Source organism: Chamaea fasciata, unplaced genomic scaffold (genome assembly GCF_029207755.1).
Source record: "Chamaea fasciata isolate MVZ Bird 193981 ecotype frontalis unplaced genomic scaffold, bChaFas1.0.hap1 SCAF_9, whole genome shotgun sequence".
NCBI lineage: Eukaryota > Metazoa > Chordata > Aves > Passeriformes > Sylviidae > Chamaea > Chamaea fasciata.
The window spans coordinates 12,811,905-12,829,512 of NW_027094094.1; the positions used below are offsets into that span (position 1 = coordinate 12,811,905).

General features: G+C 42.5%; 1 protein-coding gene across 3 annotated transcripts in view; it reads right to left on the reverse strand.

The window, feature by feature from the left end:
- Positions 1–17,608, reverse strand: part of SUFU (SUFU negative regulator of hedgehog signaling) — a 93,319-nt gene that overhangs the window by 51,834 nt on the left and 23,877 nt on the right. For all 3 annotated transcript variants that reach the window (XR_010722270.1, XM_066191020.1, XM_066191018.1), the window contains exon 3: positions 17,397–17,533. Coding sequence is in view for 2 of the 3 variants with exons in the window: in XM_066191020.1 (XP_066047117.1) it covers positions 17,397–17,533 (137 nt within the window). In the remaining variant the exon portion in view is untranslated. The remainder of the gene's footprint in view (positions 1–17,396; positions 17,534–17,608) is intronic.

The following is a 17,608-nucleotide window of genomic DNA, read 5'->3' on the forward strand; positions in this document are numbered from 1 at the left end:
CATTTGATTAAGAATTAAAATAAACTCTAAATACCATAAGGAACTTAGCCTGAAAAATGAGGCATGTAACAGAAGTGCTGTGATAAGTAAGGGAATGTTTTGCTTAGTTAAAATTAGGAAAGAAAAAAAAAAACAGTGAATGCAAGCTGCTTCAAAGAGTTTATCGTTATGTACACTACATTACACGCTTCCAGATCTGTGACTGAAAGGACTGGTTCAAATATTACTTTACTTTTAGAGTTGAGGAACCATAAACAGACAAATGAAAAATGAAACTTTTTTTAGTATCAAAATATGTTTAAAGAAGCAGCACATGGAATGTTGCAAGAGATATTTTGTGATATTTTCCAAGTTAGACAAAATGTGGGTGATTTTTTTTTTTTTTTTAAATGATAAAAGCCTCTCAGTCACAGTTTTCAGGAATGAAACAAAGCCACAAAGAGCTTATTCTTGGGCCCTGTCTTTATACCACAACATTTTGCCCATCAAATGCTCACACAATTCTATGCTGATCGATCGCTGCGTTTCACTGTTGGTGCTGCATCTCCTGGGAAAGCCCAGCCCGTTTAGAGCAGGTTTTCAAATGCAAATGTCTCTGCTGGAAACCCACCTGTTTATGTCCATGTGAACACTGAACACTTAGAAAATCTCCCTCTCCCTTGCATACACACGAACACCACAAAATTCACACTGACTACTCAATTAAATCACACAAAAAAAAAATTTCTGCAAATAACACGAAGCCAAATTAAAACCTGTGGGAGTTCAAGAAATTTGGAATTACACCCTGAAACCCAGCTTTCCACTTGCTGCATTGTCACCCATGTGGGATGTAAGATCAGCTCTTGTACAGAAACCATTGCAGCATTGAGAACAGCCTGAATTATATGACTTGTAGCCACAAAAACTAAGAAATTACAGAAACAAAGGACTAGATAATCACTTTCCATTGCCTCATGCTGGAAACAGGGATTATCCTCTCTTCCTACCTTTCACACTCATGTTTTCAAAATAGGACAGGGATGAGAACACCACAACTGGATAAGCCTCGTTTCCGTAGGTGGCCACAGCAAAACAAACACTCATCAGAAAAAGTTCCAGGACATGACCAGGTAATTGTCAAATCCACAGGACAGGTGGCAAAACACAGAAATGATCTAGCCATCAAAAGGAGAAATTAAAAGCAAAGAAACTAAAAGAAAATATGTTAAGAAGTTAAATCCAAATTATTTTAGCCGATGATAAATCAGCAAATCTTCAGGAGTAAACTAAGGCTCTGATTTACTGCACACAAGCTGACTGCTGCTGAATATTTCTGCCTCGTGGTAAACCTGAGGTGGTTAAATGTTCCCTTCATGAAAGGATGAGCTAAGGTACCCAATCTGCCCCAGGATAAATTCATATCCTTCAGCAGTAACCATGGGAGCAGGGGATGTGTTGTAAATACACAGGCTTGCTCACAGTACCTCTGGGACTCTTGCACCCTTCCTGCTTGGAAGGGGCACTAACAAGCCTGAAACCTAACACAGCAAGGTGACTCATCCTCACAATTTTGAAACTGGCTCTTTTCCTGCAAGTTTATGTTTTAACAAAAACCACCAACTTTTCTTTCTTTCTGGTGAGGATTGCCGATTCCACATAATCCAACTGTTTCATAGGGAGGTATTGATTTCGTTAGAACTCAACAAGGAAATCATTAAAACATTTCAATTCAAACTTACTATTTTAGTTCATAATTTATAATAGCAAATATGAAGCCTCTCTCTAGCTCCACGAAAATGAAAAGTCTCTAAATCTGCCACAGACCAGCTCTTGTACTATTCTATTATGCAAAAGCAGCAGTTATACCAGACCACTTGTTAAGCCACCCATATTTTGAAGTCTTTAAAATGTCATTATGAATTTTCTTTTACAGCTCACATAAAGCAGGTAAGGTTCCTTCATGCAGCAACAGTCATAATTCAGCTGCACAACCTCTCCTAACTTTACTATCCGACTGCTCTGTAATGAGAACTGGGGAAATAACTCAGAGGGAACCATTCCACTGTAGACTAGTAAATTTTCTTTGTCTAACTTTGCTCATGTATTTTCTTGGAGTGCATTCCCCCTCCCTCCTTTAATTTGACTAAATATAGCTGATGCCTAAAGAAATAAAACCAAGTAATTTTCTTGGCCTCAGGATGTTTCATGAACAGTATAATGAATGCAATCTACATTGAAGTGGTATTACCTAGCTCTAGAGAGAAACACAGATTACTTCCCACTGTATTTTCAATTTCTTTTATAAACCCGCCATCTTTCCATATATGGCATCCTGCTAGGAGTCCTTACTCCCTTAATTGCTACAGGGAGTAAATTGGAAAGGACAGCAAACTTAGAGGAGTACCAGGAACTGAGAGAGAGCTCCATCCTAAAGGCAACCCCAGGCTGAAAGTGAGTCAGGGAACATCTCCAGTGAGCTGGCTACCCTGCACCCAGAGCAGGTGGTGAACGCTCTTTGGGCATTTGGGAGTCTAGTATCATCTTTTGCATGCGCATTGGCAACTTAAGGAGGAAAACAAAGAGCTGATGCTGTTCCACCAGCAAGAAGACAGCAAGGCAACTTTGCACCTACCCAGAGTTCATCCAGAGGCCAGAAATTTGCCCGTTCTGACATGGTCCTGCCACATAATTCTTAAGATAAATTTTAAAATTAGAAGAACAGATTTGCAGCCTGACCATTCCTCTGTACCTCTTCTAAGACACCTCCTCCTTCCAAATGCTAGTTAAAATCAGTAACAGAGGGGTTAAACTGTATTGAGTAATCAGCCAAGTAAATCCACCCAGACAGTGTGTTACAGGTTAGAAGCTGATACAGCACAGAGTGGGGGAAGCCCTAAGTACACTAACTACTAACTATGCTTGGTATTGGGAAAACAGCCACTCTAGACTGATATCCTTCAAGAGGTTCTGTTCCTGCTGTTTCTGGGGAAAGCCAGGTCATCATGGTCACTTTATCTGGGGACATGTGCAAGATGATGCTGAAGGAAACAGCCCTGCTTGTCCCCTGCAAAAGCAGGGCTACTTGGATCACCCCCTCAGAGCAGTGATGTTGCTTAGCTATGCTAGCACAACACTTGGCAATTCTCTGCTACCTTGGTCTAAAAATAAAAGAAAAATTCAACCAAAAAAAAAGCCCAAATAAAAACATACAAAAAACCCCCACCCCAGTAAATTTGCAGCACTGGGGATGCTGGCACACAAACAAGATGACTACATCCCTCACATGAGCCAGACCTACATTATCCGCAGTGCTCAGTGGTGTGAAAACCGGCTGCTCCAAGGGCTACAAACCTGCATTTTGACTCAGAGAGCTCAGCTAAACTGCAGCCAGTGAGTCACAGATGTCAGCCTGCATAACTCAGAGAAACTGTGTATTTGAGGGCAAAGAAGGATTTTAACTCCATGACTTATGGGTGCAGGAATGTTAAAAAGGCCCCCAGTGAGTTCCTGACCAGCATGACAGTGATGCAGCCAGACATTTAAATTGAATGCAGCTTATCCAATACTTACAGAAACAACGTAATTTATTGCATTGCCATTACCCCATGCATGGTCTGTATAATTTATTATATAAATGCATTTTCTCCAACACATTTTTAATATTCAGTCTGGCTTTGTTAAAAAAAAAGTAATCTGGCAATCTGTCACAAGTAAGATTTGATGCTGTTTTTCAGTACCGTTTTGCAGACCAAACAGCTAGAATTAATTGAGAGAAACTAAAGGCGGAGTCCAGTGCTGAAATGTAATAGTTATATGTTTCACTAGACCTAGTTAATACATTTCTAACTAGCTCAATAATAAATATAAGCATGCATGCAAAGATGTTAGCTATAATAAATCGATACGAAAGCTAAAGATGAAAGTTGTGCCTAAGTATCTCAAAGTAATACTGTTATTGCAACTCATTATATGGATGAAATTTTTTAAAAAACAGAGTAAAGAAAAAGACTTTATTCAGACTCATCTGCCAGCCACGTTAAACTAGGATAATTAATGCTAAATTCAGTCTCAAGCTTAGTTTCCTAACCTACAAAGAAGTGCACACATGGATTGGTAAAGAGAAAAAACATTTGGGATATAATCTGTGGGGCCCACTGGCAGTTAGTTTATAATTTTGTTTTCAAGTCAAGATGAACATGTTTTAACACTATACAAGGAATTAGCAGAATTCAAGCTGTGAGATATTTGCACTATGTTTAAAAAATGCTTTTCCTCCCTGTTTTTCTTTTTCAGTTCAATTTTGCTGCCCCTTATCTCCTGCCTTGGAAACAGGAGCTGCCCCAGCCCTGGCACTCCAAAGAGGTGCAAATTCACACAGTGCTGCTGCCTGCTGCAGACATGCAGCATAGAGAAGATCCCTTAGGAAGAATTAAATCCCAGGAATACAATTAAACAATAGCTCCACTGCAGGGATTCAAATTGGGCTTTTAGAAACAAGGGGCCTAGGAAAAAGGTTCTTTAAAAAACATAGCAGGGAAAAAAACCAGATTATCACTACTGTAAGAACTACTTGACCTCTGAGGTTTGAAGACAGTTTCAGAAAGCAGAGAATTGTGATGTAGATTATTCTTTAAAAATTGCTCTGCAGGTTGAATATACAATATTGATTACTGCACAGCTCCAGGGTGTTAAGTCTGGAAAATTAACAACCCTCTCAAAAGAGCCCAATCAATTTATGCCAACACATATAAACTTACTTAATCATTTAATTTTTTTAACTGAAAGTCCAGTGAAGAGCCTCCCATGCTTTCCCAGGGTACATCATCAGCAGGGCTAGGTGATTCCTCACTTATCCATGTTGTGCTTAGTTAGGGTCATCACTACTATTGGCAGTGGGATGATGGAAAATGTATCTCACTGTAGTGCAGCTTCCACTGACGGAGTTGCAAATACTGCTTTTGTTATCACAAAGTAGATCCCAGGCACCCAGATGCCTTCTGCAACATTGCAGAGTGCAGTATTATAGTAAAAAAAAAAAAAAGAAAAAAAAAAAAAAAAAAGAAAAATTATGCTATTGTGCAATGAATAATTTGGTTCCGAGCCTCCTTTACCCCTTCTGTTTTCCAAGACATTTCCATCCCTTACAGATCTGCATATCTGGCTTGCTCCTTCTCCTCGCCCCATGCTATGTGTGTATACAATTTCCATGACTGCAAACTCTGGGAATTTCTCATGCAGGCTCCCAGCAAGTGACTCCAGTGCCCCGGGCACACTCCCACTCCCTCTGCAAGTGGTGGTGGTGGGCCCCCTGTGCTCTCCCTGACTCTGTACAGCCTGCTCCACCAGCCACCTCCTCACACTTTCCTCCCCACAACTACATTCAGCTCCTCCACTCTGTTCCCCTCAGGCTTCTGCAGCCCTTGCAACCAGCAGAACCAGGAGCTGGCATGTTCACCGTGTTTGGTGTCCCCTTTGTGTAAGCACTGTCCAGGGCAGGTTGCATCTCGAGCCTTGCTTCTGCAACAACACGGTTCTCACCCATCTACAGATTTATCTGCACGGCTCCCTCCTCCAGAAAGGGGAAGCTGGAAGAAGGCATGGCAGCATGAAAGGACTTAGTTGGCATTGTTGAGTATGGCAGAAAAAGAAAATGAACACAGATGTGAGTTGCTCCTTTCCAATCCCACAGAAGTTTGCTGCTCCTCTACATCCCATCACTCAGACCCATCGCCCTTGGGTGCTGCAGGGTTGGGGTTCTTTCACCTCCCCCAAGTTTTCTCTTTTACTTTCTCCATGCTCCTGCTCCAGCAACCAGAAGGGAGTGATGTGCTTGCTAAATTCTGAGCTCCAGGTCAGGCAAGAGACTCTTCCACCTCTGCCCAGTTGCACTGCTACCAGCTTTCTGCATCCTTCAACTGCAAGAGATGCATTTTGCAGCACCCCTTTAAAGGGTGGTAGTTAAATCTTCAAGAGTTTCAAAAAGTGAATAGCTTCAAGATGGAGTGGATGCCCAGGAGCCAGAAAGGATATTATACAGCAGGATCTCCTGTCAGATAAGGACTCAACTCAAAACAGGTATTTAATGACAGTTTATTTACAGATCATGTGCCCCACATGACCAGTCTGAAAAGATACTTGCCTGTCATTTAAAAACCTCATCCTGTGTTCTGGCACAGGAAAGCCAGAATGTTTTACAGTTACCTGAATATTTCCCAGCCAGGTGCAACTAGAACAAAGACTGGTACCCACAGACAGCACTTGGCAACCTTTAAATGTCCTCAGTGAGGGAACAGAACTGCAGCAGCTGAGAAAAACTTTCTTCCTTGTTGTTGGACCTCCTACATACTTGTATATATGCAGGCCACTTAGAAGGGTGGACATTTAGATGGATCCATAAGCACCATAAGCCTGTACAGTCACCTGTGATCTTCCCCGAGACATGCAGCTATAAGACATTTCTGCTGAAGAGTTTTCAAGGAGCTTGAAGGGGAAGCAAAGGCAGTATCTGCCTCTGAAGAGCCCAAAGAACATGCCTGCAGCTTCTTTTAATAGCCTTCACAGCACAGACATCTGACAGAGAGACTGTTAGACTGCACCAGGGTATCTCTTTTAGCAAAATTATTTAAGAAACAGCAAGAAAGGGGAGATGGTCTGTGAGAAAACATCCACAAAGTTATCACATCATAACCCTTTCAGAAAAAGGTTCTAATTACTCAGGCATTTGTTCTGGGACTTGTAATGGACAAGAGGGCAGAGGTCTTCAAGAGAGCACTGTGTCATTTTTCTCAGTGGTTGATTATTTTCCCTTAAATTTTCAGGAATTTAAAGCTTGCACAGGCCAAACTTTTGTTTTGCTTTGGCAAAGCGGGAGGCCAAAGGGCAGGAAACAGAAAAACTCTGCATTCACACATACTTGCATAAAATAGTTTTGCATTGAGCTCTACCAACCCATTACAGCACTGCAAGAGAAAAACACTTATTCCAAGAGTTATATTTATGGTTCAAATGCAAAATTAACAGCCTGTTTATGAAGCATTTTTTGAAACACCATCCCAAGTGTTCTGAGAAGACTTCTTTAAGCTCCTAATTTTAAATCAAAAAGCACAGGAGTCCACTTCCCTCAGGTTCTGCGCTGCCCACAACCTCTGAATATACTCTCCCAGTTTCTCTTTCCCACCAAGAACAAAACACTTCCCCTGCTGTGCCCATTTGCTGCCTCCTGGCTGAGCGGGCTGTTGCAAAGGATCTTTGGCTCTGAGGCTGTCAGAAGACGGTCTGTAATGAGCTCTGCACACTGTCACTCTTACAGGCAGAGTGGGTTAGTCAGAAAGCACAGTTTGAGCACCACTTGCTGCACAGATCTTCAATAGAATGTGTAAGAAGGTGGATATGTAACAGTGAACCCGACTTCCAGCTCTGCAGTTCATCTGCAGTTACTCTACTCTGCAGTTTCATCTCACATGGGCTTGGCAGCTGTCAAGGGAAAACACAGTCCTTTTCAGAAGACTACTCAGTATGTGTAACCTTCAAACTCTCCTCTGTGCATCCCAAACAATTGCACACAGGCAGCGAGAGAGGATGCTCTTGCAACTGCAGAACAATCCCTCTGTGTTGTTGCTTTCAGCTCCTCCATAGGAGGAGGCAATACTGTTCTCTGCAGAAGCTTTTAACTGCTAAAGCGGCCGCTTCCGTTTCCCAGGAAAGGCCGGGTGGGACAAAGACCTCACATATGAGAGGCCAAAGGACCTCACACCAGCAGGAGGGGGAGTTTTCTGCCTTCCCTGTGCTGTTTCCTTTGTCCTGCATTCCTCCTTCAGTACAGGGGACAGAGCCTTTATCCAAGGCCGGGCTCACCATGTGCAGCTTCTCCCCTGCTTCCTTTATCCCAGGGTTAAGAGATATTTTCCTCACAGAGGTTGCTGGTCTCTAACATGTGGGCTCCTCCTCACTCTCCTGCAGTGGGGAGGCTCTGGGTAGGATGGAAGAAAAGGTTTCCTGCAGAGAGCTCGGCTCCCCTCTGCCTTGGGCAGAAAACATCAGCCAGATCAGTCCTGATCTTGAACTGCAGCCACTCTGGATAAACACCTGCTAGGGGCCAGCATCCAGGCGTCCCTGGGCATGGGGCCTGCTGGCTGTCCCTCTGCCACTTGGGCTGCTGCAGCCCTGCACAGAGATGCGTCACGCAGCTTCCTCCAGGTCTCTGTGCCAGCTTCTTCCCTCCCTCTCCCAATAGCAGCCCACCTGCAACATGAAGGCTAAAACAACTTGTGCATTTCTAAGTATAACCATATATCAAAGCTACAAGTCTTGGGGCTCTATCCATCCCTAACCCTCTGGGAGCAGCATCAGAGCACATGGACTGATGTAAAACAGAGAGAAGACAATTTTCCCACCCCTTTTTTTTTTCCCTTTTTCTTTTTTTAAATAAACCAACTGAACGAACTCTACTGAACAGCTGAAAAACAACAAGCCAAGTTCAGTTCCCAGGCAGGAACAGGACATGAGCTGACAGAATTAAAGGGGACAGCATCAGTTGAAATCTCGCCAACTCAAACTGGGCCTAAACCTACTTTATCTAAATTGCAGTAGCAGCTACAAACAAGCCTTCTCTTTCAGGCAGCACTGAGATCTCTCACTTACTGCCTGGAAATACTATGTAATCAGAAAAGCAGTCTAGGGGAAGACAGCTTTCCTTCTATTTCAACAAAGTCTTTTATAAGCAACAAAGGCTTTCTGTGCCTTTGCTCCTGGCAAAGTATCTCCATGCCTTAGTGTGAACCTATCCTTTGGGGCTGGAGAAGGTCAGAGACCTGTTACCAGCCAAGAACAAGAAGTTGTGAAGACAACACTAGCTTCCACAGCAAGATACAGGAAATAACCACTAATCCAGACAAACTGCAGGAGAGGAAAAAAGCCCAAACTGTGGGAGATTAGGGAGGTAGAGAAAAAAAGACTTTAATTTATGTTACATAACTAGCTTAATGACAACATAAGACATAGACTTTTCATCCTCCAAGTAAAATGGGAATACAGGTGTCCTTGGAAACTCCTGGGTTTTCAGTCATGCTTTCCTACTGCTGCACTTCTGACTGGGAGGAGTCTCATGCCCAGCCCTGCTTCACAGCACCCATGCTAATGAAGCAAAGGGCAATGTCACTCCACAGTGGCGCTGGTCCCTTCCTCTCATGTTCCTGGGAAATCATTCTGCACTTTTCAAACCTGGCCAAAGGGCTGCAGGGGCTTTTCTATACTGCAGTGGAATTAAATGTGTTGGGGAACAGATTCTCTTGTATTGCCCAAGGTCCCAGCAAGTCACAAACAAAGGCCAGAAAGATGCTATTCACTAAAATCATAACAATTAGGAAAACTAATGGCCAGCTTATCCCATCAGTGGCTGAGGAAATGAGAGTGCTCCAAGGCAAAGGGCAGGACTGAGCCTGGCACTGGGGTGCTTCCAGTATTGCAAAGGGGCAACACCCTTCCTGCTGGAAACAGGAAGAGAAGTGAAGTCAATGTAATCACACAAAATCTAAGGCCATGCAACTCCATTTCTGCTGCCAGGAAGAACAGGCACACCACACACGTGGTGGCATTCACAGCCATGTCCCTGCTCTATGCCCTCTGCCAGTTTACCACCCACACCTGAAACCACTCTGATCAAGAGAGGACTCACAGAGAGGAAGGACAGGCCACCAGCTGCGTGCTAGTTCACAGCCAGGGAAACCTCAGCCACGGCCAAGGCCACTGCATAGCTGCTGTCCAAGGACTGCCAAGCCTGTGCCTCAGCAACCACCCATGAAAGAGAGCTGGGTGTATCCCTGCCTCACAAGTGAGGATAAGAGCATCAGATTCTGCAGGTCCCAAAACTTACAATTATACAAACTGACAAATAATACTAAGCTTTGCAAGCCTGCAGAGGGGATCTGCATTAATTCAACCGAGGAAGCCCAGATCTACACGGGGGAGTAAAAAGGGCCAGGTCTATCGACAGCCAGCACTTTGCTGCAATGCCTTTCAAGACAATTTACAAGAGTTACATCCGGTAATTCCATTGCCAACATCTTTTGCCTTGGCATCCAGCTCCAGAGGAAGCCAGCTACAGGTTAGGGACCTAAGCAGAAGCTTGACAGCTGCCTATTGTGCCCAGCTCATCAGCCAACCACTCTGCACACCAGCAACTGGTTTGTTTTATCAGCCAGCACATCATTTGGTACCACTCACAGCACGTATGTCTCAGCTGGAAGCTAAGGGATGTGACACGGCTGGCTTAGGAGATGGGGGGAGGGATGGAAAGTACTGGGGAGGTGAGCTCAAAGGCAGCAGTATGGGGAGGAGGGGATTTATTGCAGCAGTGCAGGACCCAGTGCATAAAAATGCAAAGGACCAGGCTTGATCTGAGCTGCTGCTCACAGAACAGCTTGTTTTATGGGAAACATGTAAGAGGAATTAGGCTAAAACCCAACCAATTTCTCATGGACCCGCTGAATAACTATCAGATGATGAGAGCTTTTGGCCATGACAAACTTGGGTTAAATTGGAACCAGTGACTTAATGTTTCCATACCCCTTTGCAGAATAGAGGCATGCAGCCCCTGCACACTTGGTTGAGTCCTGTTTACCTACAGCCATTTACTGTGCTACAATTTTAGCATTCATGCAGCAGAGTTCACTGCTTAACAGGTTCTGTTGAATTGAAATTGATGTTGATTTATACTTCTTTGTAGAGCTAAAAACCGCAGTTAATCTCCATACAATTTTAATCTGAAATCCTGGAATACTAGAGAGGAGACAGGGCCAGCTCTACACTGGAAACAGGTCAATATTATAAACAGATGATAGAAATATATATATATATTACAGAGCCATAGCAACCAGAAGAAAAAAATAAATTGGCCTGGGGTTGGAAAAAAAAAAAAAGATAAGGGTACAGTCAGGGAAAAATGTGTATGAATTACTGGCAGATTTTATTTGGCTTTAGTCATTCTCGTGGGAAGAAATAAATAGCTTTACAAACAAGCCAGAGAGGCTTCATTTGTATTCAAGGAAGCAAGAAGTTTGTTTTAGGTTTAGAGTTTGGTTGCTTGTTTTGGTTTTTTCCTTTTTACACACAGAAATTGGCCTGTGTCAAGAATGTTTGAAAACATGTTGGCAAGCAAAGAGTCACTGAGGCTACTACACTGAAGCTTTCTGGACCCCAGGAGATGTGAAGACCAGGCCTGGTGGATATGTCAGGACAGCAGGTGCCAAGGTACCTGCAGGCTAATGGCTGCAGGGCAGTGACCCCCATCAGATCCCCTAATCCCACTGAGCCCCACTTTCAGTGTAAGAGTTATAGTGCCTGCCAGACACAAAGAACCTCCGTGACTCAGACGAAACTAACTTTATTCAGGTGAAAACTGCTGAATAAGGAGAATGCATCTACACCTGCAGCCTTTACAACTTCCATAATCACCCTTGTTTAAACAAAGGTGAAACTGAGCATAGAGAGATGGCATAGTGGCCCCAGACTGATGTACTGGGACATTATGCACATGGCAGGAATTGTGTGTGTGTCCTTCTTTAGACTGTGGACAAGCTGTCATAAAATAATTTCTACCTGAAGAAAGTATGACATGCCAGAATTTACTAAGGAAAGCTACATGTACCTCATTTTGGGCTTGCTTTTCAGCCTGGCTGCCAAAGGCTTGTGCAGCTGTGCTGCCATGGGCACTTCCATGCAGCAGAATAAACTTCCTTTCTAGGGGAAACTTTCAGAAATTGGCTCATGGACTTGAATCATGACAGAGGACAGAAGCTTACAGATACTAAGTTCTTACAGATGTCACAGAATTATCAGATATATTTCATATATTTTTCTCTGAAAAAATCTTCACCATGACAGTGCAGAGGTGTCTGTGGGGAAAAAACCCACAAACCAAACCTAGCTAGTTTGGTTGTTGTTTTGACATGTTGTCAACATGTATAACTTGTCATGTACCTACTGGAATTGGTTCTGTCCAATCCACTTTTCAGAAGGAGTAAGTTTTCTAAGGAATAATTCTGAAGTACTCAGCAGAAATCTACATTAAATTGCCACTGAAAAATTGCACCTTGCATCCGTACTTTTTTTGCCTGCACATTTTGTTATTACTGTTTTGCAGTACCCAGGCTGCAAACAGCTTCCTACTACTGGCTAGTCAAAGGTCAAATATTAAAATTCAACTTTTGTGGTTGATGACTACACATAGACAATTACTCTGAGTCTAAATATCCAACCAGTATTGCAGCCCTCTTCTTTACCTTTTACCAAGATCTCATTTCTTCAGCTTATTCACATACTTGTTGGAACAATGTAAAAAGTCTCAGTAGTATCAAGGTAACCAACATTCATTGCTTCCTATGGTACTTTCTTCTGATTTACTGTTGATAAATCCATGCTGAAACATCCATTAATCAGTGGATGCCTTCTGGATGGTTTTTTTCTCTTAGCAGTTTCTTAAGGCCTGAAATCTGATTGACCAATTAGAAACTTTTTTTTTTCTTCATTTTGGGAGTTTGTTTTGGTTTTGATACAGGTTTTTTTGGAGGGGATGTGAAGAACAGCATTTGCCAATTTTCCAGTCTCCTGTGATGCTACCTGTCTCCCCTAAACCAGTGGGGGCTCAGCCTGCTCATGCTGATATGTTCTGGGGTAAATGTCATCAAGCTCAGCCAACCTGCAAACTTCTAATTCATGGACATCCTCTTAATACTTCTGGCTGATTCCCCACTACAATTTATGCATTGTGGAGAATATAACCATGACATATGCCAATTCATTATCTTTAGGCTCTATGCATGATGAGTTTTCATGACAATTTCTCCAAAACTGTACCTGACAGCTACAGCTGTTTTCTTGCAGGCTAAAAACGTGGAAGCAGCAAGAGCTCATACACATGGGTACTTGTTTCCATTCTACATCAATATATTGCCTTCATGACACCTATCAGACAGACCCTTGAAAACAACATAAATTTACTCTAGAGAGGATAAAAAAAAAGAAGATTTTAATTACAGGAAAACACAAACTATAGTCCCCCTGCAGTGATCAAGGGTCTTAATACTCTAGTACATAAAGAGTTAACACTTGTACTAAGCTCTGGATAAGCTTTCTGTAGGAAGAGCGTTTCTTCCTTTTCATTTGAATTGAAGTATAAATTTGTTCTGCCATGAGATATTTGCAGCACGCCCATGAACCATGACAAGCTAAGGTCACAGAATTGTGCAAAGTTTCATTTTCAAGATTTGAAGGTTTGGGGATTTTTTAAAACTAACAGAGTTGGAATTTGTGGTCATGGTCAAACAGTGATAAAATTAAGAACAGATAAAGCCACAAATAAAACTTTGTGAGACTTGAAAGCTTGGTTTTGTTGAAGCAGGGTAAGTACTGCCCTTTAATCAAAAGCACCAAGTGCTTGTTACAGTGAACAGAGAAGCCAAGGCTGAAAGAGGTCTGAAATTCAATGCAGAAGATTGCTTTTCTAAAGCACTGCCACAGTGCAGGAGAGAGAGAGAAACAAAGGAATGCAACATTCATTAGCCTAGAAGTATTTGTTAGAAAAATACATCACTTGCAATGAGACATGCTTTGCAATTGCAATACACAGGAATAATATTTAGGACAGCAGTAGCTGCTAAGTGAACATTCAGCTCAGTCATCACCACCAGAAAATGCTCAGGCTCAGCAGGAATATAACTACACCTCACTCTCCTCCAGCTTCAAGTGGACTCAGCAGCACACCTCTATGATATCTAAAAATTTCGTTTTTATCAAGAGAGAAGAATTTAGCTCTTAATACAGCTTTCAGAGTAAACAGTTTTCTGACATGTGAAAGTGCTTGGAGCCTATCCAAAAAGTCTCCGCCGATTTTATTCTTTTTCTTGCTTCTTGTTCAGGGTGGATTCATAAGCTTTACTTGTTTCAGTTCATCAAATGTTTTTAAGGCTACTTCAGACGATTAAAGAGACACCATAATTATTTTTTTTAACACAACTGAAGAGGACAACATTAAGGTACATACACCAGAGTTAGACAACACTTATCAGACTTTAATTTGACAAATTTCTAAGCACTACAGTCAGAAAGAAAGAAACCTTTCATCACGTAAAACAATGCTGTCATGCCACAGCCTGCTTCATGCCCAATGGGCTTCAGAAGAACCAATCCTTCAAAAACTTCAGTTTTAGAGTTTCAACATCTGGACAGAGAAGTCCTGTAAAAAAACCAAGAAAAACAACAGCAGAAGCTCACTTGGCTCTGCAGAGTGAGAACGTCAAACTGGGGGAAACTCTACTAGGCAGAAAAGAAAGTAACACTGCTGAGGACTGGGTGCCTGATTACTCAGGAACGACAGAAGGGAGAACACAGGAACTGCTCTGGACACTGCCATCCTGAGAGAAGACAGCTCAAGGGAGTACAACAAAACAAAGCAGGACACGTCAGATGTAACAGAAGTACTGGGGACTATGCAGAGCAATGGAGTGAGAGATCTTTGACTAAATTAGAAAATTACTGCATCTAGCTGTGTTCAAATAGCATTGCCCTGAAAGATCGAGAAGAAACATGATAAAGTATGCCCCATTACAAGTCTTACTTTTAAATGCATTATCTTGTCAGGATTAACACGATGTCTATTATTAACCAAATGATTTTAGCCTGAGAAAATTATTTTCTAAAAGAGACGTGTGATAATCAAATTTGTGCTAGAATAAAACTAGAGCTTGTTCAATTGTTGCAACAGCATACAGATTCCTTTTATACAAGGCAAGGAATGGTTGGTAACAGTCAGTGACAACACACAGCAGCTTGCTGAAGAGCATGAAGCCGTATGGGAAAAATGCCCCAAATCCAACACTTCTGTAATATTTTAAGGGGCCTTTGCAGGTCTCTTGTCCATCTCCCTGTTTGAAGTGGAGCCATCACCAATGCTAGAACAGGGCCAACTTAGTTTTGTTGAGCTAAGTCCTGAACCTTTCCAGGAATGGAGTTCCAGGACCTCTCTTAAAAACCATTCCCTGTCCTTTGCCACTCTCCTTGTGAGCAAGTTTTCCTTGAAGCTTTTCCAGGGCCTCCCATACTGCAATTCAGAGCTGTAGTCCTTTGATGTACTATCTAGCCTTGACCCCACAATCTTGTAACTAACCCTCCCTGCAGCTGTAGGCTTCAGTAAGATCACCCTGCACATTCTCCTCCCAGGCTAAACTGGCCCTGCTCCCTCCAGCTCTCCTCACGGCCCACATGCCCTAGAACCCTGACCACCTTGAACACTCTCCAGTTTTTCAGTATATCTTTAAGGCCCAAAACAGGACATGATATTTTAAGCAAGGCCTTCCCAGTGCCATGCCAAAAAGGTAAATAACTTCCCTCTATCTGCTGTTCATGCTTTTCCTAATGTAACCCAGCATGTGGTTCGCCCATTGTAGGATAAGCGTGGTACTGGCTCACACCCAATTTCATAGTCAAAGAAAGAAGTCAATTTATGATCCATACACTGTTGTTTTTCATAAGGCAAATTGAAAACTAAACACCCAGAGGCTAGAATCTATCAGCATGAGATTGAGCATGCCTTTAGAGAGTCATGGTGGATATAAAGCAAAAACCAGCATGGATAAGCAGAAGATAATACTGGAAAGTGGTTCATGCCAAATTGATAAGCACGGGCATAACCATTCTTTTCGTTCTAAGAACCGTTCTGTGGCTTTCAGGTCAAAAGGATGCATTATTGCAGGAACCAAACAAGGGAAGTCTCTGCCCTGACTGCCAGCTTAGTCACCAAGAGGTTTGCCCTAAAGTATCCTTCCAAATCTCATTTCACTCTGCAGACCTCCTCTCACCCATGAAAAGACAGTGACCAACAAGCAACTGCTATGAGAACTAGTCTAGGAAGTTGAAAATGTTCCAAATGGGATGTAGGATATTTAGTATAAGTTAACACATAACAGGTATATTACTTTGTATCTAAGAGGGAGACTTTAGAGTCAGATGTTTTCTTCAGACCCTGCTATCATTGCATAGAAAATGTGAGTATGAATTCATCACTGCATGGTCAGTATCAAAAAGCTGCTGTGCAATACAATTTAGGCAGGATGGGAATCTCAAACAATGTAAGAAATAATGATAGTCACATAGATTTAGATGCTTAACAGTTGCAAAAATCAAAATAGGAAGGTGAGACAAATTTTGGATGGCAACAGGAGAAGACAGCTACGCAGCAAAGGTTACAAAAATACAAGCAATAATCTGGGCTGACACTGAACTATATCCACCAATATTCAGAAGAATACCCACAAGATTGCCATTTCCTCAGATTTTTTACAGAGGTCAGCAGAGCAATCCTGTTCTTACCCAGACATTTTCCCTTTGAGAGTCAGCCAGCTGACTGAAAACCATCAGCAGAATCAGAAGTTACTGAGCAATTTATGAACTAGTATAGCAGGTACCAAATGCTACAAATTCAATAATCATTGATTTAGAAGGTACTTTACTTGTAAAATACCTCAAATTAGGTTAAAAATGTTCTTCAAATATTTTCATGCAAATCTTGGTGATGCTGGAATGCTGGAAAGTGCCTTTCAAGTACATTAGCCATCAGCCATTTCACAGGTTTTCATGTGCTGACACAAAAAGTAACATCCAATCTACTGATACAAATTAAGTGAAACTATACAAGAACAGTGCAAGAGGATGGTTTGTAGGTACCCTTGTTCCCACTTTTCCGGCAATACTCCATCCACAGCAATGATTCAAAATTGTTGATTCCTTGGCCCACCCAGCTTTAGCATTCCTTACAACTTTTACATTTTCACATCTTAACAACTCCATGTTCATATGCATTGCTACTGCTCGGCTGCAGGGACCACTGGACGGGATTTGCCTGTGATGGAGCTGCAACGTTTTTGGAAGTTATGGCACTTCTGCTGAAAAGTGAGACCTTGTCAGATGGTTGTTCTTCAGCCATCCAGGATAAGCAAATGTGTTTTTCTTGCTGAGAGAAGATATTGGACGTGGCACTCAGTGCCGTGGTTTAGTTGATGAGGAGGTGTTAGGTCATAAGTTGGACTTGATGATCTCAGAGGTCTTTTCCAATCTAGTTCATTCTGTGATTCTGTGAACCCAACTATGCAGGAAAGAGTCACTGGGCAGACTTCCTATAGTTACTGACTGTTGTGTAACTTCAGCTTTTCAATACTCAGGATTTGCAGTAACCTGAACAACAACTGGTTTTGTCCCTGCAGGCTGGGCTGGAGGAAGGAACACACTCTTTTGGATTCCCACACAAAGACAATTCCCAAGACCTGACTGGGTGCTGATGAGACAAGTGTCACACTCTGTAACACATGTGGCCCCTCAGAACTAGAGCAGGAAAAAGCAAGGCTGTGTATTTAACCCTGTGGTACCTGACTGGAAGACGTATCTGGCCAAGCCTTGCATCAGCTCTGCTGGCCAGGTGGGTGGTGCCGACTCCCCCGTCTCCCTCTTCAGTCTGAACGTCAGCTCAAACCCGAAACCACTCGGTCCATCTGTTCCTGTAAACCTGCAGGGAATGAAAAATAAAAAGTCATGACACAGCTCCTGTAACAAGAGCAGGATTAAAGATTAGGACCATGGG